At 43.5% G+C, this 23,964-nt stretch overlaps 1 protein-coding gene across 2 annotated transcripts in view; it reads right to left on the reverse strand.

The window, feature by feature from the left end:
* ARHGAP4 (Rho GTPase activating protein 4) overlaps positions 1 to 23,964 on the reverse strand; it is a 70,907-nt gene that overhangs the window by 11,576 nt on the left and 35,367 nt on the right. For both annotated transcript variants that reach the window (XM_087710891.1, XM_087710889.1), the window contains exons 6-18: positions 20,793 to 20,921; positions 18,883 to 19,104; positions 18,686 to 18,787; positions 17,596 to 17,790; positions 15,653 to 15,737; positions 14,519 to 14,546; positions 14,235 to 14,322; positions 7,849 to 7,909; positions 7,618 to 7,695; positions 7,210 to 7,344; positions 4,146 to 4,251; positions 3,800 to 4,030; positions 1,192 to 1,268 (exon numbers count right to left, since the gene is read on the reverse strand). In XM_087710891.1, coding sequence (XP_087567017.1) covers positions 1,192 to 1,268; positions 3,800 to 4,030; positions 4,146 to 4,251; positions 7,210 to 7,344; positions 7,618 to 7,695; positions 7,849 to 7,909; positions 14,235 to 14,322; positions 14,519 to 14,546; positions 15,653 to 15,737; positions 17,596 to 17,790; positions 18,686 to 18,787; positions 18,883 to 19,104; positions 20,793 to 20,921 — 1,537 coding nt within the window. The remainder of the gene's footprint in view (positions 1 to 1,191; positions 1,269 to 3,799; positions 4,031 to 4,145; positions 4,252 to 7,209; positions 7,345 to 7,617; positions 7,696 to 7,848; positions 7,910 to 14,234; positions 14,323 to 14,518; positions 14,547 to 15,652; positions 15,738 to 17,595; positions 17,791 to 18,685; positions 18,788 to 18,882; positions 19,105 to 20,792; positions 20,922 to 23,964) is intronic.

Genomic DNA, 23,964 nt, shown 5'->3' on the forward strand with positions numbered 1-23,964 from the left:
CTGGCTGAGAGGCCAAAATTAAACGTAGATAAAGTCTCTGGCAAAAAGTTATAATGCAAAAACAAAAAGCTCTTACAGCAAACCAGGTTTACAGAAAGCAAATCACTTATCCAAGTGCCTCTTTGAATCTCCAAACAATGAACCACACACAACAAACGACGAACCATGAACGTTGACTTCTGCCACGAAGGCGTGGCACCATCCGTCTTTTATCTGCAGAAGACGACCCTAACGAGCAACAGCTGCTCATTATTCCTGCATCCCGACACAACTCACAGCAAGCTTCTGCTGAGTCACAACAGCTTCCTATATTGTCTTCCTCCAAGAAGCTCAACTATAGACTCCCTACCACTGATTCCCTTTCTTTAGCACTGAAAATGCTACGGTTTAGGTTTATTAGATTTATATGCCGCCCTTCTCCCAAGGACTCAGTGTGGCATACAACATTAAAAGAAACACATAATACAAAAATAAATAAAAAATTAAATAGAATATCCCAAACAAACCCAATTAGAATTGACAATAACATTTAAAAAATCGAATTAAAATTAACAATGATCAATAATTTATGTTTTTTGTTCAGGACAGGCTGGCTTGCTGGAAAAGCCAACTTTTTAGGACGCATCGGAAGGACCGGAGGTCAGGGATTATACGAAGCTCCGGGGGCAGCTCATTCCAGAGGGAAGGCGCTCCCACAGAGAAGGCTCTCCCCCTGGGGGTCGCTAGCCGACACTGTCTGGCCAACGGCACCATGAGGAGGCCAACTCTCTGGGATCGCACCCGACGGTGGGAGGCTACCCGAGGTGGCGCAGTGGTTAAATGTAGCACTGCAGGATACTTCAGCTGACTGCAGTTCTGCAGTTCGGCTGTTCAAATTCAGGTTGACTCAGCCTTCCATCCTTCCGAGGTGGGTAAAATGAGGACACAGATTGTTGGGGGCAATATGCTGAAAGCCCTATGAAGCGGTATATAAGTCTAACTGCTATTGCTATTGCTACCAGTGGCAGTAGGTCACAGTAGGTGTCTCGCAGGTATGCTGGGCCTCTGGCCCTGTAACCTAACTATTCTTGCAATCCGCCACCCCTATGCGGAGGGTAGTATCAAGTACGACAAGCAGGACAAGACAAAAGAGTCTCAGAACTTCCTCTTACAAACACACACACACACACACACACACACACACACACTCACCATCCTCACTTGCTGGAGTTTCTGGGGTCCCCTCAGTCTCAGGTTCTTCTGCTGTAGTCTCCAGGGGCAAGACATCACTGTCGAAAGAGAGACAAAGAGACAAAGAATGAGAGCCAAGGGTTGTTTTCGCATGGCACCCTTAACTAAGTTATTGGGCTGGAGCTGTACAGCAAATCAAAGCACGTAGGCACACAAGCAACACACACATACCATGACTGTTCTTATTTCTTATATACTTGCTTCAGTCGCAGACCAAAAACATACAAGAGGGAAAATATTAACACAGGCCACATAAAAGCTATTGACACTCATAGTTGTCTGATGGCTGATTGTAAAAAGTACCCTATTCAGAACAATTGTGCCATTCTGTGGATGGGAAGATAGAAACAACGAAGTAGGCACTACAGGTTTGGCAATATTAAAGCCGTATATCAGTGGTGGGTTTCAAAAAAAAATTGAACCTACTCTGTGGGTGTGGCCTCCTTTGTGGGAGTGGCTTGCCGGCCATGTGACATGGTGGGAGTGGCTTGCCGGCCATGTGCGCGCTCTCTCTCTCTCTCTCTCTCTCTCTCTCTCTCTCTCTCTCTCTCTCTCTCTCTCTCTTTCCTTCCTTTTGTCTCTCTGTCCCTTTTTTCTTTTTTTCTTTCATCTCTCTCTCACTCTTTTTTTCTTTTTTTCTTTATTTATTTCTTCCTTTCCTTCTCTTTCTCTCTCTCTGTGTCAGTCTGTGTGTGTGTGTGTGTGTGTGTGTGTGTGTGTGTGTGTGTGTGTCAGTCAGTGGTGGGTTTCAAAAAATTTCGGAACCTCTTCTGTAGGTGTGGCCTGCTTTCCGGGTTCACTGGTGTAACCTCTTCTAACCGGTTCGGTAGACTTGACGAACCGGTTCTACTGAATAGGTGCGAACTGGTAGGAACTCACCTCTGCAGTATATGCAACACTGCCATTTATGCCCCTGCTAGATTTTCCAGGCCACTCTAAGTATTTCTATCCATTGTTTCTATTGTTTGATAAGGCTCATAGCATAACACACACAAAGTGCCCAAATTCTGCATGACAGCATGTGAAATCAGAAAGACGACCACAAGAGGTTATCAAAACCAGTTTCCCCTCAGTTTTTCTTCCTTCATTTCCTAATGCTTCCTTTCACCCTCAGCAACCACTTTTATATTTGCTCTACTTGTTTTATGTATTTATGTTTACATTTACCTGCCCAACATACTACTTAGATATTTATATAGGACTTTTTTTTTTGAAAAAATAAATAAACATTTTAACAATATTTTAATCTTACTTAGGCCTAAATTCCTGATAATACGTCCTGTCCCTCACACAATTCCCTTATATCACCCTTTTGCCTTTTGTATTGTAAGTCTACATTTCTATAAATCCTTTCTTATTGTATTGTATTATGCTGGTCTTGGGCTAAAATAAAGTTTTTGTTTGACACTGGTTTAGAAAAAGGAAGGAAAAAGAAAGGTGGATCTATCACTCACTCAAACAGAGTAAATAGGCTAATATTGGGGGCTCTAAGCCATTCATAGCAAGCAAACCCAAAGATTTTTGTTCTGACCCCCCCTCGTCCCACACCAACATACACTCCGAGCCAGAGATAAGTTACGGCATTTGATTAACAGACAGACAGGTCCTTGGCAGCAAACCGGCACAGACAAGCTTGGGCAGCAATAAACACAGATAAGCCGTGGCAGCAATCCAGCCTGCCAAGCTCACAGTAATGTCCTACGACATTCAATCCTGCGTTGACATCTGCAAAGAGGGGCGTGTGCACAAGGAGTCTTTTTATAGTCTGGAGAGGAGCCTAATTACCACCATCTGGATGCAATTACCTCCTGTACCTGCGCAACTTTTCCTGAAGCCTACTAGCTCTTCGATGGCGTGCATCCAGGAACAACTCACTACTGGCAACTGGCTCACTCTCCCTTGTCTCCTCCCCACTGGTCCAAGGCTCAGGTGCCTCCTGGTGGCCAACCAGCCTCTCTACGCCCTGCTCGGAGTCGGAACCCTGTCCAGGGTCCTCCACATCCTCCAGAGCCGACTCATAGGGCCCCTTGCTGTCGGAGTCTGGTGGCAGCTCCAACGGCTCCTGCTGGGCTACAACAGGTTTCTAACTTCAATCAAAGAGAACACAATTTCATCTATTGCAGTGGCTCTACTAGACTGATCCCTTAGTAGAAAGGACACAATTTCCGACTGAGGCCAGCCCAAGCATCTGATGAAAGGATTCAGGTATAACACAGGGTGGGCAACTCAGCAGGACAAGCACATGTCATCCAAACAGATGCAAAGGCATTCTTGAATAGGAATATGATGCCCCTCTGTTACCTTTGAACAAAGGGCACCAAACCTTGCCAGAGTGAGCACCCTTGGGGCAGACCAAAGTTGAACTAAGCAAGCTTAACGTGCTGATGTAGATGCAGATCTTTAACTAACTTGGTTCAGCATGGATGTGATCCCAGCTGCCACACCGCCATGGAAGACTGACGGGCACGATACGCAAAACCAGCACTGCATAAGCAGTATCTGCACACACACACCCCTGGCTGCTTTGCCCCCAGTTTAGAGAATCCTCCTCCTCTACTCCTTCTCATACCAGTACTCCTCTTCGGCCAGAGCCATGACTTTTTCATACTGGGGCCCAGGCAGCTGATTAGCTCCAGGAAAGATGGCTTCATGATGGACGATCAGGCACTTTACCACCTCGTTGATGTGAGGCTGCACCGACACGGCATCCTGGCCTGCAGGTACCGTCACCAGGGTGGGGCCGAAGCAGACAGCTAAGTTGTGGGGGTCCATCATATTCTCATCACTGTACTGAGATAAACTGCAGAAAGAAGAGGGGTGGGGGAAGGCAATGGCGTTCCCTTAGCCAAAGAAAGCTCTCGCCATGGAAATCCTAAGGAGCGGGTTTACGTGCCACACGGTGCCCGAATACTCACTGGTTGAGGAAAGCAAAAAGGTACCGCAGAACCACCAACACTACCGACGGAAGCTGGGAAATGAGAGCCCGGAGGTGTGAGATGCGATCAGCTAAAGGCTCCAGATCTGGAAAGCAATGGATGGCAGTGTGAGATAGAGGACCATACAGTGGATGGATCAGTGCTGGACCACGTGCTTCTGCATCCCCCCCCAAACCTAGTTAATTCTCATCTTTGGGTATTATAATTCATAACCACTTTGTGCTCCAAAGGAAAAGTGGGAAATGATTTATACAGTTAGTGCATTGTTGGCGCATGAAGCATTCAACATGTTATTCATTTGTTTATATTTCGTATTTTTAAATCGCCCATCTTCCTTTGTGTTAAGCCATACTCCTCTTCAGAAGTTGACTGTTTCAATTAATAAATCAACATCAGTTGTCATTTAGCAATTGAGAATAGCGACTTCTCCATCTTGCCCTGCAAGAGTTTTAGCATCACCTAAATCTCCCCTTGTTAGTTGAGATTTGAGATTTATTAGATTTATATGCCGCCCTTCTCCCAAGGACTCAGGGAGGCGTACAACAATTAAAAGAAACACATAATACAAAAGTTAAGAAAAAATTAAATGGGATATCTCAAACCCAATTAAAATTGACAATACATTTTTTAAAAAAAACAAATTCGAATTAAAATTAACAGTGATCAATAAGTTATTTTGTTTTGTTCAGGCCAGGCTGGCTTGCTGGAAAAGCCAACTTTTTAGGGCACGTCGGAAGGACCGGAGGTCGGGGATTATACGAAGCTCCGGGGGCAGCTCATTCCAGAGGGAAGGCGCTCCCACAGAGAAGGCTCTCCCCCTGGGAGTCATTAGCCGACACTGTCTGGCTAACGGTACCCTGAGGAGGCCAACTCTGTGGGATCACACTGGACGGTGGGAGGCTACCGGTGGCAGTAGGTGGTCTCGCAGGTATCCTGGGCCTAAGCCATGGAGCGTTTTAAAGGTCATAATTAGTACCTTGAATCGCACCTGGAAGACAACCGACAACCAGTGCAGGCCGCCTAAAAGGGGTGTAACATGGGAGCACCTAGGTGCCCCCATGATAACCCGCGCAGCCGCATTCTGGACCAGTTGAAGCTTCCGGGTGCTCTTCAAGGGCAGCCCCATGTAGAGAGCGTTACAGTAGTCCAGGCGGGAAAGGACGAGGGCATGAGTACCTGTTGCCCCCAAATAAACTCTAACCTGCACAAGGGCCAAGGATCTGTATATTTTGCTGGCATTTCCTGTTCTGAGAAATACACCAATAGAAATCAGCCCAATTAAGTTACCTGGCCTGCTCCCTCTGCTTGGAAAACCAGAAAACCAGATGCAAACAGTCTGGGAGCTGTGGGGGAAGTGGTGTGTGGATACCCTCTAAACTTCCAGAAAAATAAGGGAAGGGATGAAAATGTCAGCCTTACTCCACTCCTAAAGGACAGGGCTTCTTGATTCCTTGCCAGTTAGGGATAGGGAGAAACAACTGGAGCTGGGGAAATGTGATGAATGAAACCTGTCTTTAGATCTGTTTCCTAATGACATTCCTAATGACAGAACATTTTACCAATGATTTCCTCTTTGCTATAGAAAGTGGACCATAAAAATAACTTACGTATCACAGGCTATCCCTTCTCTAAGCCTAATACACCCCTTTAAAAAATCACAGAAGAGTGGGGGGGAAGGTATCTCATTCTCAACTTTAAATTCTTATAAATTTATTTTTATTTTGTTTCACTTTTATTCCATTTTTCAATATATGTGGCCTCTACACAACTAGCTGTATAAATACAAGCATACATGCACACGGATACCATTCAAATCCTATAAAGTGTGCATAAAGTTACCGTACATTCAACCAATTGATGAATAAAACAAATTATCAATACATTACTATAATTAAAATACTGCATTTGTTTCTAATTAGCACAAGGTTCTTGCTTTATTACAGGCTGAATAAATGAATTATAGGTAGTGATTACTGACACAATTGGGACCAGCAACCCCACTGCTAAGTGATATAATTAATGTGACCTCATTGCCCTTAGGTCAGTTCTGCTGCAGTTATTAAGCAAAGTACCCACAGCCACAAAGCACAATATGACATGGCCAAGACCTTCTGCCGGCTTCCTCATTTTGTTCGTTAGAAGCCGGTTGTGAAAGTTGCAAACGGTGACCCTTTGACTGAGGGACTCTGTGATTGTTGAAACAATTTGTGCTGGCTTGCAAAGCACTCAAATCATGTGACCCGACAAAAGCACACACGACAAAACCGCGTCGCTAAAACCGCGACATCATCAACGCGACGACAACAGCGCGCTGGCAACAGCACGTCGACAGAAGGGTGATTTAAGGGTGATTTAAGTTAAGGTAAGCGCGTCGACAGAAGGGCGATTTAAGGGCGATTTAAGTTAAGGTAAGCGCGTCGACAGAAGGGCGATTTAAGGGCGATTTAAGTTAAGGTAAGGGTTAGGGTTAGCGTTAGGGTTAGGGTTAGCGTTAGGTTTAGGGTTAGGTTCACAGCGCGCTTCTGTCGCCGCGCTGTTGTCGCCGCGCTTTAGCGCTCATTCGTTGGCGCGGTTTAGAACTCGCGGTTTTGTCACCGCAGTTTAGTCGGTCGCGGTTTTGTCGGTCGCTCTTTTGTCGGTAAACCCCCAAATCACACTCACATGACCTCCGAGACAATGTACAGCCACAAGTTCAAGGACCAGTCATAAGTTTACTTTTTTCAGTGTCATCATAACTTCAAAAGGTTGCTAAACAAAGTAATGGGTAAGTAAGGAGTATCTGCATTTATATTGAAGCTGGTGGAGATGTCACACTCTATCCCATTTTTTTCTTACCTCTGGTCAGCTTTATTCTCTTGTAAAGAAAATAAATGTGTGGGTTTTTTTTAAAAAAAGGATGTACGTAAGAGAGATAGAGTGGAAGTTCATATGTAAAATGTTAACTCTTTGATTTTGTAAGAAATGGCCTGTATATCCCAATGCAACGCATAAACATTCATATTTGCTGCAACAGCAACACCGAGGAAGAGGCAAATATACTTACGGGCCGTGGCCAGCAGCTCAGGAACAATATCATAAGGAAAGAGAGGTTTCTCCAGTCCCCGAAAGTACAATTTCAGCACTCCAGCCACTGAATCCAAGTCATGCTGTACATAGCTATCGGCTAAGGGGTCCTCACCTGGTGGAGAAAAATCAAACTTGCAACCACAGGTAAAAGATGGGGTCCAATCCCAGGCTAGCTATGAAAATGTCTAAACAACTTTGAATGTGGTAGCCGATGCCAACGCTGAAGGCTGTTGCAATGGGATCTGAAGACTAATATCTGTTTTGGTTATAATTTCTGCAATGTCAATGCATAAGAGGTATTTGATGTACCTCCTGCTTCTATGGCATTCTAGAAATGTCATGGCAAGCTTAATAAAACTTTTTAAACGTCCCCCTGACTGCTCACCTTTCTCAAAGGCATTCCTGATCTCCGCTACTTGTGCTTGAGATCCAGGCACACGAAAAACACCTTCATGCTGGAGTCCTGAGCAAAGAAGAGGGGGGGGAGGAAATACCAAGGGGTATTTTCAGTGAAGAACTCATGGTCTTCCCAGTTCAATTCCCAGCAAGGTGACCAAACATGGGCACAAGGAAAGGGGAAGGAAGGAAAGGGGGGATTAGCACAGGACAGTCTTACCATGGAGATTGATGAAGCGGATGCAACTTTCCACCACAAGGGGCACCGCTTGGCCCGAGGCCTGGAGTTACAGGAAGGAAAGCAGAGGGTCACAAGATAGCATTCTCACAACACACCCAGGACTGCTGGGGACTAAGTTCCTAGCTGCCGTGATTGGGCCTGTTCCAGTGGTGGGTTTCAATTTTTTTTAGAAGCTCTTCTGTAGGTGTGGCCTGCTTTGTGGGAGTGGCTTGCTGGCCATGTGACTGGGTGGGAGTGGCTTGCCAGCCATGTGACTGAATGGGAGTGGCTTGCAAGCCATGTGACCGGGTGGGAGTGGCCAACTTGTAAAATGTGGTGAAACTCACTTAACAACGCTCTTGCTTAGCAGCCGAAATGTTGGCTCAGAACCTCTGGCATTTGAAGCACGCAAGTCTTAAAGCTGTCAAGTTACAAGACCCTTGTACCCCTAACCCTTTAGAAAAAAAACCCCAGGGGTGTTCAAACTTGACAGCTTTAAGACTTGTGGACTTCAACTCCCAGAATTCCCCCTCCAGTCATGTTGGCTCAGGACTCTGGCATTGAAGTGTGCAAGTCTTAAAGCTGTCAAGTTACAAGATCCTTGCACCCCTAACCCTTTAGAAAAGAAAACCCCCAGGGGTGTTCAAACTTGACAGCTTTAAGGCTTTAAGGTTTAGATAGGAGTCTTAGAGGCGGGCGGGGCGATTGGTGAGCCAGCCAATCAGTGAGCGGCAGACAGGGCAAGCGTGGTGCGGATGGGCGGGGGGAGAGGGAGCGGAAACCGGTTCTAAACGGCATGGTAGCGGTTGGAGCTGGCAGGAACCCACCCCTGTTCATTACTTAATGACATCTTTATTCTGCTCTAGCAGATAGAGCAAAACAAAATGCTGCAGTGGGTATAGCTAAAACTCTGATTAGGAAGTTTCCTGCCCATCTTATCTTATAACTCAAATGGTTTACTCATAGTTAGACGAATCGCTCCCTCAGAGTCAAACTTTTATCTGCAAGAGGGGCAAGAATAGGGTCTTAGCACAGTTGTAACAATTGCTGTACTAGAATGCAATCTACAGTAACTCACTGCTGTAACTAGTGAATTGCTGTAATGACTGAAATAAACGTGGGGAAAAGATGGGTGAATAAAAATCATTTGGGTGCTGCTGACAGCTGTTATCAGTAGCTTATTTTATATGTGCCTCTTCTCCACACTGTTGACGCTCTGCAGACATGGGAGGTTTTGGAAACAAGACAAAAAGCTTTGGTTATATCAACAGCAGAAACAGAAAGAGTGTGATCGCCATTAGCAATGATCCCTCTTACTGTAAAACTGTGCTTTTCTATATTCAGTGCAGCACGCTAGTGGTGGGTTTCCAATTTTTTTTACTACTGGTTCGCTCGTGTGCGCAACACTTCTGCGCATGTGCAGAAGCGTCTTGGCGGGTGGACGGAGCCTCCCGCCCCCCGCCACTACCGGTTCGCCCAATCCGTGCTGAACCCGCAGAAATCCACCTCTGCAACATGAGCATTGGAGGGATGAGAAGAGTTGGATTTAAACTGGATTTTAGGGCAACTGTTAACTAATTCAGTGGCAAAGAAACGAGGACCTTCTAATGTACACTAGCCAAGCTTATCCCTTGGGCTTTTGAAGAGAAGAGTGTAACTGAGCCCCTGAAAACAAATGCAAATAAAATAAAACTGAGAAAAGAAACTTTTTAAAAATATGTCTTTTCTCTTTTTTTATTTTTTTGGCCAGGTGCATCAAATTTTACAGGACAATTGTGAAGGCGAGAGCCACTTTGGCGTAGTGGTTCAGGCATCAGGCTAGAATCCGAGACGCTCTGAATTTTATTGCCCATGAAGTCAGCTGACCTTGGGCCAGTCCTCCTCTCTCAGCCCTAGGAAGAAGGCCAAGCCACTCCTGAAAAAATCTTGCCAAGAAAACTTCAGGGGGCTTGCCCAGGCAGTCACCACGGGTCAAGACTGCCTGGAAAACAGAAGGGAAAAAAAAACATGTGAAGATAAAATGAAGCAGGAAAAAGAGAGGGGGAAAAAACCTCCAGATACCTTACTCTGGCCATTCTTGGGGAAAGGGTAGATCCTATCCAAGTAATTGCATAATTAGCCCATCACATTTCCATTCTTCAGGAGAGAGCTTCAAGGCTTTAGATAAACCATTTTAATTTCTCCTCTAAAAACTGCAGAACAAACGGTTTGGTCCACATAATTTTACTTAGCACAGAAGTCTGTATTATGTTTAAAGCAATACCAACCACGCCCCAGAGCTAAGAAAATTTCTACATATTGTCCAGAATTGCAAAATCAAAAAAAGAAAAAAAAACCCCAACTTCCTCTCAGTTTCACTTTTTGCACAAATATGGCACTGAGTGAGGGGGAAGGGCGGGGGGGGGGCAAAAAAGAAATTAAGAGAGAGAACCTGGACTTTCCCTACTTAGGCAAGCATTATAGATCATAAAGAAAGTAAAAGCATCTTGAAGAGAGCTCACCCCACCCTACCCTACTTCCGGTACCTACATGTATACATTTTTCTCAGTACTATTATGGAAGCAGTTTGCTACCATCTCTTTCTAGCTTGATGTCTTGATTTCCCAGCGTAGCCTGTAGGCTTGAACTGAGTCTCCTTCTACAGCAGGAGTGACAACTCCTGATGACTCTGTCTGTGTCTGTGTGTCATTTTGTCTCTGTGCCTCATTTGGGGATCAGAGGAGATGTGGCTGTATGGGGTTCACCGACAAAATAGCAATAGCAATAGCAGTAGACTTATATACCGCTTCATAGGCCTTTCAGGCCTCTCTAAGCGGTTTACAGAGAGTCAGCATATTGCCCCCAACAATCTGGGTCCTCATTTTACCCACCTCGGAAGGATGGAAGGCTGAGTCAACCCTGAGCCGGTGAGATTTGAACCGCTGACCTGCTGATCTAGCAGTAGCCTGCAGTGCTGCATTTAACCACTGCGCCACCTTGGCTCTTAGGGCGAACGACAAAAGGGCGAACGACAAAAGCCCGCCCGACCAAACCGCGGTGACAAAACCGCGAGTTCTAAAGCGCGCCGATGAATGAGCGCTGAAGCGCGCCGACAGAAGCACGATGACAGAAGCGCGCTGTAAACCTAAACCTAACCCTAAACCTAGCCCTAACCCTAACCCTAGCCCTAGCCCTAACCCTAAACCTAACACTAAACCTTACCTTAACTTAAATCGCGCTTCTGTCGGCGCGCTGTTGTCGCCGCATTGATGACGTCACGTTGATGACGTTGCAGTTTTAGCGCCACATTTTTGTCAGCGCGCTTTTGCCGTGCGCGCATTTGTCGGGTCACGGCTGTAGGGTCATTACAACATCATCAGAGGAGAATGACAAAATGTCCACGTCTCTTCCCCATTTTTTTTTTTTTTACTAATAAGCAACAAATTTGCTAGAGAAACTTTCAACAACTTGGCACTCATCTCAGTCCTTAAAACCTCTGCAAATGGAGTGGGGGGAAATATATAATCATTGCAGGTGGGATTTTAAAAACAGGGTGCCTTTATCATAGGGAAGCTTTAAAGTGCTTATCTGAAGCCTGAAACACCTCCAACTTCCTCAAAACTGGGGAAACCCATTTGAAGGTTTTGGCCCCAGGCGCTTGGGAAACAAAACCGGAGAGCTAGAAAAGCGGGGCTGGCAGGAGTGCAGATTCCACATGTGGCTTGCAAACTGTTAAAATTGCTCGGCCCTATCTTCTCATGTATACAATGGAAAAAGCAGTCTATGAGCAAAATGACTCAGGGTTTTAAATATTAAGGCACATTCACTGCTTAGCACAGGGAAAAAATGGGCAGGGGGAATAATGGGCAAAGTCTCTCTTTTTTGCGGTTTTAATACAGTAATATCCAACAATGAAACAGCAAAACAAGACATCTGGTGTATAGAAGTAAAAATAGTCTCATTTTAGCACTGAAAACCACCCCTTCACCCACATACGTACCCTGTGTGTGTGCTGTGTATGACTGCAAAAAGACCTGGTAAAGCACAGTGATTTCCCATTCCATGCTGGGATTTGAGTTCAGGTTCACACGCATTTACCACATTTCTAACCCGTGGATAAATTGTGGGTGGAATCCAAATGTAACATGGTGAGAGTGGATCCATTGACACCAAAGAAGAATCAGATTAATTGAGAAGAATTCAAATCTCTATGAGTTCAACAGATCACTTTCAGCATGATGTATGTCTAGATCAAACCCCAAACCTCTCTCTTTAATCTGTTTATGAAAACTAAAGTGTAAACCATAAAATCAAACAAATCTGCATAAGCTATTAGTGGTGTGTGAATCAAACAATTGTGATGATCTGTAGGCAAATGGTGAGAAGAGGTATTGCCTACAAAAAGAAGCAAAAAGGAACAAGTAGCTTTTCTTAACTAGGATCCGTTACCTACGGTTATCAAATAAATTCCTGTAAAGAATGAATGAGTTAATCTGCTTAATTATGGACAAATTTGAAGCAATCGAAAGCTTTTAGTTCAATCGCATTAGCGTATTTTAATATCCTTATTCTAATGATATAAAATAGGTGTGTCAAACTCGCAACGTCGTCGCGTGACATATTGCAACTTTTCCCCCCTTCGCTAAAACGGGGGGTGGGCGTAGCCAGCGCGTGACGCATCTGGTTCGCGGGCTGCGAGTTTGACACCCCTGCTATAAAACAAATCCTGCAGAACCTTTTTTTTCACACGTCGTTTGACTGGAAAGGTATCATTTCTTCTCAAATGTAATCAATACTTTATTTTATTGTTAATTTATGGGTGTAGCTCCTGGTCACTGGCTGGCTGGCTGGCTAGGCAGGAAATTTTGGTTCAACTTACTTGGCTCAGGTCCCCAGAGTTATCCCTAAATTATCAGCTTAAAATTCAAAAGAAGCAAAGGACTCCAGGCTGTGATCCACAGGGCCCACAACAAGTTATTGATGACAGCAAAATGATGACACACACATGACAAATGCTGCAATGACATTTGTTGTCAACAAACACATGTGTTGCAAGATCTGTGTGATTATGTCATCATGCTCTATCTGCCCCTTTGCCTCTATGGATGCTCATGCCAGGGCACTATTTCTTGGAGGATAATGTATTGCAACGATACAGCAAAAGCAACAAGCATTTCCCAGAAAGTAGCCGGGACACAAATTCAAAGCTTTCCTATACAGAACTAAATTTTTACAGCCGTTTAATGGACTGAAAGAGACCATCAGACAATGCATAATATATATGGCTAAAACATGCAGTCATGTCTTATTTCGATAACACATCGAGATCTTCCAGTGACAAGTGAACATTAAAAAAAAAAAGATGGAATAGTGCATGTGCAGAAATACAAGCAAGATAGCACTGCAGGCACACCGTGACCCGTCAAAACCGCGCTCGACTAAGCCGCGCCCGATTAAACCGCGTCGCTGACGTCATCAACAGGGCAACAACAGCCAGCGCGGAGAAAGAAGGGCGCTTTAAATAGCGCTTTGAAAGCAAGCCGATTCAACTTAAGGTAAGGGTTAGGTTTAGGGTTAGCTTTAGGGTTAGGTTTAGGGTTAGGTTAAGGGTTAGGGTTAGGTTTAGGGTTAGGTTAAGGGTTAGGATTAGGTTTAGGGTTAGGTTAATGGTTAGGTTTAGGGTTAGGTTTAGGGTTAGGTTTAGGTTAAGGGTTAGGTTTAGGATTAGGTTTAGGGGGGTTAGGTTTAGGTTTAGGGGTTAATTTTAGGTTTAGGGTTTACAGCGTGCTTCTGTCTCCGCGCTGTTGTCGCCCTGTTGATGACATCAGCGACACGGTTTAGTCGGGCGTGGTTTAGTCGAGCGCGGTTTTGTGGGTGAACCCATGCACACATAGGCACGTACATACAGAAATGTAGTATTAAATATTCTGATGTGCAAAGCATGCTTCATGCAAGGTTAGCACTTTATAATCCCACAAATACTTGCAGACACACTCATACATAAATATATATATAAGTGAGTGAGTACACAAACACTCAAAATCATGGTGTGTGTGTGTGTGTTTTTAATGAGAAAGTACAGTCCATCACGCAAGCAGCCTATGTACCCTTCCATGCCCCTTAGGTTGGCAGGCCTCCCCACCCACCGAGTCAGGCTACCGTTTCCCACCGCCAGTCCTGTACCTGCTTCCGTGCCTGCAGCCTCCGCCTCCTTGGGCAGCAGGGACAGGAGAGACAGAGTGAGCATAGACATGTTACAAGCAAAGGGAGCAGCAAAAGCCATTAGGGGGAGAGCCAGAGGCAAAAGCTGGGCCAGAACAGCGCAGAGTAATCACACTAGGCAAAGGGCAAGAAAGCAAGACTAGGAGCTGGGCAGGAGGGGAGCAGCTGAGGGCAGCAGCCGGTACCTCCAAGAAGGCCTGTAGGTCACCCTCGAAGAGCTGGTGATGACAGCGCGAGGGAGGGCGGGACCGCCGGATGCGCTGGGACTGTGGCCTGGAACCAACATTTTTGTGGTGTGGGGAGGAAGGCAGATGTCAGAGCGTTCCCCCACCCAAACTGGAACGGTGTCCTCCCCAGAGTTCTGCTTGGATTCTCCACTGCAGAGTAGGCCTGAGGGATTCTTACAAGGGAACCACCACCACCAACTGAATCTGCAATTTTCATTCATCCCACGATTCCTTTTTTTTACCTGGCTAATTCTCTATCCAACGCAGCACCTGGGAAAGCAAGGAGAAAGAACAAAAGGAAGACCAAGACATTAAATTTGGAGCCTTTGTAAAATCAGAGAGCTTGTTGCTTGTCGAAGATCAGCTTGTTGCTTCTACAATAAGAATCTCATTGGAAGGAACTCACTGATACAGATTGCTATTTCTCACTGGGCCCAAGCTTAGCAAGAATCTGGTTTTGGTTAGAAACCAGAGTTGCACGAGTTGACAGAAATTGTGAAACCTCTTTCCCTGCTTTCCAAGAAGAAGGTTCAATTGGCAAGCACTTGTCCTTTATTTATTTATAATTGCTTTTAAAATAATGCCAAAAAAAGTGGGGGGGAGGGGGGAAAGTACATAGATGCTTTTTGACAAAATGTAAAAAAACACAACAAAGGAAAAAAGAAAAAAAATAGTATATCATTTTAATGGTGAATTCTATACAGTATATACTTAATTTAATGCAGACATTAATATATATTTCCAACACATTTATATAAACTTCCGCTCTTATCGTACTCACCAAACCAATTTCATCTCTCTCAAAATATATATATAAGGTTTTAAAAATAGTAGTTTCAATAAAGCACAGAACTTATATTTGATCAAGTAAATATGACAAAGGAAAGCCATACAGGAGAGAATCACAGACTTTTGTCACTCAAAGAGCTATCAGCATTCAGGATTCAAAACAAACACTGTGTCTCTGTGTGTATGAAAGAGTGTGTGTGTGTGTGTGTGTGTGTGTGTGTGTGTGTGTGTGTGTGTGTAATACAGAAGGGAATGCAACTCCCCAATAGACTGTTCCTTCTTCCCTTATGTGAAAACAACTAAACAATTCTCACCCCAGAGAACCTTGGGATCAGAAATTCTCTCAAAAGAGTACCAAGGCAAACTTTTTCAGCAACCTGTAATTTTGAGGGTGTTCTGGGAGAAAGCATGACAAAGTGATTTATTCTTTTAGATGTTATCAGGGGTTTCTCCAAGTCCTTAGAAGCCGGATGGACAGATGGGTGCATGAGTGAGTGGATGGATGGACAGACGGACATATATAATAAACACCAATAATAGGCTCCCAATCGAAGAGTACAGGTATTGTCTATTCCTTCACACCTCACCTTTCTCTATCGCTTCCTTCATCTGGTCATGCTTTGCTTGCAGTTTTGTTTGAATGCTTCGTCCAGAGAGATATTCTTTGAATTTCTGTGCAAGAGATAGCATGAAATCTGTTATCAAAGATTGGGCCGAGTGGGACAGGTTTCTCTATATACTGATCAAATCCAAGACATCTTACTGAAGCTTTCAACAAACTGGAACCATGCCAGGAAGACTGAATGGGAGAGAACTCATCTTTCATCCTTCACAAATGTTTAGCATCTTGTTGCATCTAGCCAGCTATTTAAAATCCAAGAAACCGGCCCGGTCACCTTTCTACATTATTTCGATAATTGAGAAGAGCTAAATCATCAATTTCAAAAGTAGGAGGCATTCCACCATTGAACAAGAGTCAGAAACTGGTTTTTTTTTCCTCAAATCAATCTTCTATCACTTTATTTTTAAATTCTGGGTCTCTATAGTATCTAATCAGGTCAGAGGTTCTCATTCTACAGCAGATTCATAATTTGTGTTTCTCCGCTTTGAGAGACAAAATCCAAAGCCACTATCCCTAAAAGTGATACTGCCATTCAATTGGGAGGAAGGGGACCTTGGAGTCGATTTATTAACAGTGCCTGTGACAACTGAGATTTCACAACTGGTCTCCTGATGCCGAAGCGCCTTGAGATCCCCTCACCTTTTGGGGAATGTTTATGATGGCCATGTGGGACAGTTCACTTTAATGTCTAACGGAAGATAGCCGTGGGAATGTATGCTTATCCAGTTCTCAGGGCAGCCTGGTAAAGGAACCACCTTCACACTTGTGTATTGGCTAAAATCTGCATTCTGACAAATGGGAGGGGTCTCTACCGCTTTAATTCTAGTTGTCTTGCCTCAGGGGATTCAGATGTTGCTTTGAACCGATTGTTTTCACTTCTACTTAGTAGATTTAGATTGGATTTTAGATTTAGATTGCTTTTATTTATAGGCCGCCCTTTTCCCTGAGGGGACTCAGGGCGGCTTACAACTTATGTGGGAGGGGATACATACAATGACATATAGGACAAAACATAATTAAAAAATAGAGCAACATTCATCATCCGGGTGGGGACGGATTATAATCTTTATCCCCAGGCCTGACGGGATAGCCAGATCTTGAGGGCCGTGCGGAAGGTCTGAAGGGTGGTGAGGGTGCGAATCTCCACGGGGAGGTCGTCCCAAAGGGTCGGAGCTACTACTGAAAAGGTTCCTTTTGAAATACTTCATTTCAAGAGTCTTCACTTTCTTAAGCTAGAAGGAGAGGCAATCCTTACAGCCACCTTCTTTTTGTCTAGGTTTCTAAAATGGGGCTGAAGGAAGGGTCTCTGGCCATAGGTCTTGCTCAGAACAATGTTGAAGCAGGGATTAGTTCAGGGTGGTTCACCGACAAATGCGCGCCTGACAAATGTGTGCCGACAAAACCGCCACGACAAAACCGCGAAATCAAAAGCGCGCCAATAAAAGCATGTCGACAAATGCGCGCCGACAAAAGCGCGCCATCAAAAACAACGCGAAAACAACCTTAACAACCCTAACCCTAACCCTTACCCTAACCTAAAAACCCTTATCACGCTTTCGTGGGCGCGGTTTTGTCGGCGCGCTTTAGTGGGTGCGCTTTCGACTTTGCTGTTTTGTCACGGCGGTTTAGTCAGCGCGCATTTGTTGGGTCACAGTTCAGGGTAACATTCTATCAGTGATTTCATAGAGAAATTGTCGTAAAGAAGAGACCTACCAATAGCAAAAGTGACCTTATTCTGTCTTATATAAATAGGAGGAGGGTGAGTTATCATAAACAAGTTCTGGTGAAATCTAAATTAATTAAAATGAAAACAACTATCTAAACGTATTGGGTTATGGTGTCCTCGTCTTTACGACCGCATATTAAAGGTGCATCGAGTTTAATTCTTTCAGGTATCTAGGATTCTACCATGATGTAGAAGCTTTCCGTATCCTGCTGGTTGGCCCGGCGCTTTGCCAATGCCTGCTTCCCACCAGCATCAGAACCTGTGGACTTGAGTGACTCTGTAGACTGACAGCCTTGAAAGGCATCCAGAGCTTCGGGCTCCTCTGCTGTCAAAAGATCGATCAGGCTTTGCAGGGTGGCCTTCAGAGTCTTGTTGACCTGTGAAAGAAAACAGAAATTCCTATACCAGGAGACCTCTACAGTAGAAAGGTCTTCCTAAGAGCCCAGCTACCTTCTGATGAATCCTAGGAATTCCTCTCTAGCACTAAGGGAATGGGGAATTGGAATTGGAATTGGAATGTTATTATTTGTATGCCGCCCTTCTCCGGGCGAACAATTCAAGGGGGAAAAAGGGGAACATAAAAAACAAAATACAAATAATAAAAGTAAACAACAGTTGCACAACCATACATGTCGAGAGGGGAGGGAACTCATCACCCCCAGGCCTGCCGGCAAAGCCAGGTTTTGACGGCTTTTCGGAAGGCCTGGAGAGAGGTGAGGGTCCGGATCCCTGCGGGGAGTTCATTCCAGAGGGCCGGAGCTGCCACAGAGAAGGCCCTCCCCCGGGTAATAGCCAGATGGCATTGGCTGGTAGATGGCACCCGGAGGAGGCCGACCCTGTGAGATCTAATGGGTCTGTGGGAGGTAATTGGCAGCAGGCGGTCTCTCAAGTACCCAGATCCAATACCATGAAGGGCTTTATAAGTTACGACTAGCACCTTGAAGCGTATCCGGAGACTGATCGGTAACCAGTGCAGCTCGCGGAGGATAGGTGTAACGTGGATACACCCACAATCGCTCGCGCGGCTGCGTTCTGGACGAGTTGAAGTCCCCGAATACTCTTCAAGGGCTGCCCCATGTAGAGCGGAAGGCTTCTGCAGGACAGTCAGTGGCAGGAAGAAGTGCCAGAATCCCCACCCCCACCCCTCCAGGCACTTCTCCTTTGCAGTTCCTAAAATTAACGAAACTGATTTTTTGAAATTGCAATTAATTCCTGCCCATCCCATCCCCCCCCCCACTTCAATTGCACCTCACTCTCTCTATTGGTACCTACTTCATCTGTCTCCAGGGTGATGGAATTGAGGCGAGACTGGATGTGCTGGAAACGGGAAACTAGTTCATTTCTCAGCGGACCCTCAGCCCGGACTTCAGATACCTGAAGATAGAAAAAGTACAGGAAAGAAATAATAAGGGCCAGCCTGAGCAGAGAGCAAAACCTGTAGAAGAAGAAGCAGCCAGGAATCCTCTCACCTCGTCGCCTTCATGGGGCTGGTAGTCAAAAGACAGAGGAGGGCAATAGGCTGCAGGGTTGGCCTCCATCATCCTGGACTTATCTCCCAATGGATCCAAAGCATCAACCACCCCTTCAATGGCGCACAGGCCCTGTTGCCAAGATGCCTGGGCCCGTGACTCTGCAGCTAGATAGGTCCTCAGTACTTTACCCAGCGACAGGTGGAAGCCAAGGTCAAAACACTGCAATCATATGATAAAGATGTCATTAGTTATCAGATGAGCCTGATGGTCATTAGGGTCCACGGTTGACCGATCCCCACTATCTTTTCCAATAGCTGCACGATGACCCAACAAGCACAACTTTTGTTGTTGGTGCATCTTTTCTATGACGTGCAAATAAAGGCAGGTCAAGTTATGAAATGGATAATAGTGTAGAAATAAAGCCACGATAAAGTGTGCAGTAGATTCTGCAAGAAAGGGAATAAATTCTGCAGGATTTGGAATTTTGTGATTGCAAGATTAGAAATTTATAACGTTTCATGGTTTAGGAGCACAGGAAACAAGACAGCCAAGTAGAATGCCCTCGAAGCTTCATAGCAGAAATTTACATTTTAATTAGGACAATTATATCCTTGTGCAGCAAAGAGCTACGGAAAACTCCAAGTCTTTGTTGTCACCTAACAAGTCATCTAAAATGTTATAACTGAGATATGGTAAACTTATTTCAGTTGGCGAGCAGAAATTACTCCAGTATCTTTTTCAAGGTTTTCATTCTCATGGAGGGTTAAAATTATATCATTTTTAAATGGAGAATGCCCCCATTAAAATAGCTGTTAAAATATGGCAGGCACTGTCTTTAAAAAAAAAATCAAGTTACAGGAAACTAGCTAACTTCTCTATACTGTATCTTTTAAAACAGTGGTCTCCAAACTTTCTGGCACACAGTCTTGATTCCAGTTTGAATACTGATGCATACTCTCTGCTTTTCCCAAAATTGTTTGGAACTATAGTTCTGTGAATGAAACCTATGAGCAATTTCAACATTCCCACCATACAGAAGGTCGCAGGATACTTTAGACAAGCCACGAAGTTGCACTGGAAGACCAGTATACATTTGATATATACATGGACTTGTGCCCTCACATAAACAGTGACAGAGGAGAGGTAAGGGAAGAAGAAAGAGGTAACGGAAGGTGGGTGGAAGGGAGAGGAAAAGAAGAAGAGGAGGGAGGAAGAGAAAGAAAGAGAAGGAGAGAAGGTAGGAAGGAGAAGAAAAAGGGTAGGAGTAGGGAAGAGGTAAGGGAAGGAAGAAGGGGATGGAGAGGAGGAAGGAAGGAAGTAGAGAAGGAAGGGAGGGAGAAAAGAAAAGAAAGAGAAAACAAGGTGGTGTCTTACCAGGTGCGAAGGATGGTAAACAAAGCATTTTAAACTATACCTTATAAGCTTTAAAATGGAATAATAATAATATAAGAATGGCAAAGAAAAAGAATAATTATGTGAATGTATATCTATAACTGTATGTAAGAGAATAAATGACAGTAAAAATATAAAGCATAATATAGGTAAATAATATTTGGTCTTAAGTAGCTAAGTATAAATAAATATAGAATTGTACATAAAAATGGATAACGAACAAGGAGATTATGAATGCAAGATGGAAATGTATAGTAGGGAAAACACTAACTGCAAAGAAACCGATTCGGAATTGCAGTATGATATAGGATGGAACTTATTGTTCCTATGTTGTTTTTAAGTTATGTGTTTGTTTTTGTTGATGTGCTTATGTGTTTAAAATAAAAATTTATTAAATCCAAAAAAAAAAAAAAAACAGTGACAGAAGGAATTCATATAGGCAACCAAAGCCTTGGCAGTTGATATCTTAGTGCAAACCCCTACGTTGCTGATGGGCATGGAGAGAATTGACTCACATCTAGCAGGTCGGCCACATCGCGTACATAGTAGTTGCTCATGGCAGAGTTAGCGGTATGTAGATTCAACAAGTAATCATTCCGAGCCTTGGCACACTTCAGCTTGCTTTCCAGGAATTTAGCCTGTCTCTGCGAAGATCAAGAAATCGTTATGTTAACATTCCAGACTGTCCTTCCTTCTTCCCTCCATTTCTCTCAGCTTAGTACTTTTGCAAACATCTTTTTTCCTGATAAATAGTAGCAACAATTGCTCATAAAGGGAACAACCTCCTTCCTAGCCTGATTCCAGCAGCCGTTGTATGATAAATCACTGAGCAAGAAGGAAGAAGATGATCACCTCTGAAATCATTGAAGAAAACTGAAAGATCATCTCTGAAATCATTGAAGAAAACAGCCAAAGGAACTGTTCAGCAACTTTATTCGAAGCTGGGGAGTGACAGCTAACTATTTCTTCCTTCCCATTAATCCCCTTGATTATACTTTTTTCCTCCTAGCATTCTACTTTCCCATAACTTTTGCATAACAAGAAAAATCTGGTAGGTTCTGGTAGAATAAAATTCTTTTTTTTTGTTGTTATTTTTTATTTTATCAATTTCATATATACATTCACAATTATATGATCTCATAACTGTTATTAATAATATGTATTTATAACAATTTTTTCCCTACAGTTGACAATATACTTGAAAATTGCTTTCTTACCATCCCATAGATCCATCTTATCTTACAACGGTCCTACTTCTTCTTCCCTCCCTCCCTCTTTCCTTCCCTCGTTTCTTCTCTCCTACTCTCCTTCCTTCCCTCCTTCCTTCCCTCCTTCCTTCCTTCCCTCCTTTCTTCTCTCCTTCTCTCCTTCCTTTCCCCCTTCCTTTCCTCCTTCCTTCCCCCCTTCCTTCTCTCCTACATTCCCTCCTTCCTTCCCTCCTTTCTTCTCTCCTTCTCTCCTTCCTTCCCTCCTTCCTTCCCTCCTTCCTTCTCTCCTTCCTTCCCTCCTTCCTTCCCTCCCTCCTTCCCTCCCTCCTTCCTACCCCCCTTTCTTCTCTTTCTTCTCTCCTTCCTTCCTTCCTCCTCTCCTTTCCCTTCTCTCCTTATTCTATTGCAGGGGATCTCCCCTAACCATTTTTTAAACCGATGGATATATTTGAAATATTGAGGATACACCGGAGGCACCAGAGTTGTCATTTAGTAAGGAGATTATATAAAATGATTGAAAAAAAATGTGGGAAGAGCGGTATTCATAAATATCATGCTGGGGTTCCAGATCTGCTATATATGGTTCATACAGTTTGACTTACAACCACGATGGAGGCCAGAATTTTGACTGCAAGGCATTGTGATCGTAAGTCAAGGCACTACGTAACTGGACTTGATTTTATGATTGTTTTATGACCATTAGAGTACAATCATTAACCAAATCTAACATATCCAATGAGTGGGGTGTTTTTTTTGCCATTTTCTGCTGGTTTCACACGACTGCAGGATGCCACAGCCAGTTGTAAATGCACTTAGCAATAGAAATAGCAGTTAGACTTATATACCGCTTCACACTGCTTTGCAGCCCTCTCTAAGCAGTTTACAGAGCCGGCATATTGTCCCCCAACAATCTGGGTCCTCATTTTACCCACTTCGGAAGGATGGATGGATGAGTCAACCTTGAGCCTGATGAGATTCAATCTGCCAAACTGCTGGCAGCCGGTGATCAGCAGAAGTAGCCTGCAGTACTGCACTCTAGCCACTGTGCCACCTCTTGCAGTCCACAGAAAGGAGTGTGTGGCAGTCATAACTTCAAGGACAGTTCATAAGTAGCTTTTTTAAAAATCTATCTTCAAATGGTTGTTAAGCAACTGTTTGCAAGTTGAGGAATACTCATCCTATTTCCTGCAATGCAGGACTCCTCTGTGAGTAGGAACAGTGCAAATACCCTGTCTGCCTTGCATTACCCCAACAATTCCACTGTTTCCATTGTTAAAAGGGCAAGTTTTGAGGCGTTAAAAAAAAAAAAATTCAGGCCAAGATAAATCACTTCAGATTTTTTTTCTACAGACAACATTTAAGCTGTACAATTCAATTGAAAAACAAACTGAAACATTTTAGGGGGGGAAATAACAATAAAAAAACATACAATAGGAATTAAAGGCAGTAAGTGCTATCTAAATGGATTCAAGGAATATAATCTAGGCCAATCTGTAACCGGCTCAAGAAGGAAAGCTACAAAGATACGACGTGAACTTCATTTAGATGCAAGACGTTTAAGACGGATATATTCTCCATGACTACACAGAAGACGAATCTTTAGGATTCTCTTCCAGATTTCTAAGGGGCATAAAGGGAATTCTGGCAAACTCAATATCTGTATGAGCTCAGTTTGCGCTGACATTCTAAAATGATTAATGGAGTTGTGTGAATGTTGGAACAACAGTGTGTTTAGTAGGGGAGACTTGTAACCTATGTTAGTGTTCCTTAAAGACAATTTATTTATTTATTTATTTATTTATTTATTTATTATTTATTTATTTATTTATTATGTATTATGTATTATGATGTATTATGATGTATTATGATGTATTATGATGTATTATGATGTATTATGATGTATGATGTATGATGTATATGTATTATTTACTATTTACTATTTATTTATTATTTATTTATTATTTATTTATTATTTATTTATTATTTACTTATTATTTACTTATTATTTACTTATTATTTATTATTTATTATTTATTATTATTATTATTATTATTATTATTATTATTATTTATTAATTATTAATTATTAATTATTAATTATTTATTATTCATTATTCATTATTCATTATTCATTATTCATTATTTATTTATTTATTTATTATTAGACTTATATACCGCTCCATAGGGCTTTCAGCCCTCTCTAAGCGGTTTACAATTTTTTTTTAGCAAATTGAGTCAGCAACTTGCCCCCAACAATCCGGGTCCTCATTTCACCCACCTCAGAAGGATGGAAGGCTGAGTCGACCTTGAGCCTGGTGAGATTTGAACCGCTGAGCTGCAGATCACAGTCAGCTAAAAGTGGCCTGCAGTACTGCACCCCTAACCACTGCGCCACCTCGGCTCTTAATTGCTATCGGTTTTGTTGTTTAGAAACAGCCTTGTCAGATGGAACCAACCTTGCCTCCACCAAGGTCACAAAA

Source organism: Thamnophis sirtalis, unplaced genomic scaffold (assembly GCF_051295495.1).
Source record: "Thamnophis sirtalis isolate CommonGarterSnake01/CBP01778 unplaced genomic scaffold, rThaSir2_p1.2 scaffold_3, whole genome shotgun sequence".
NCBI classification, from domain to species: Eukaryota; Metazoa; Chordata; class Lepidosauria; order Squamata; family Natricidae; genus Thamnophis; species Thamnophis sirtalis.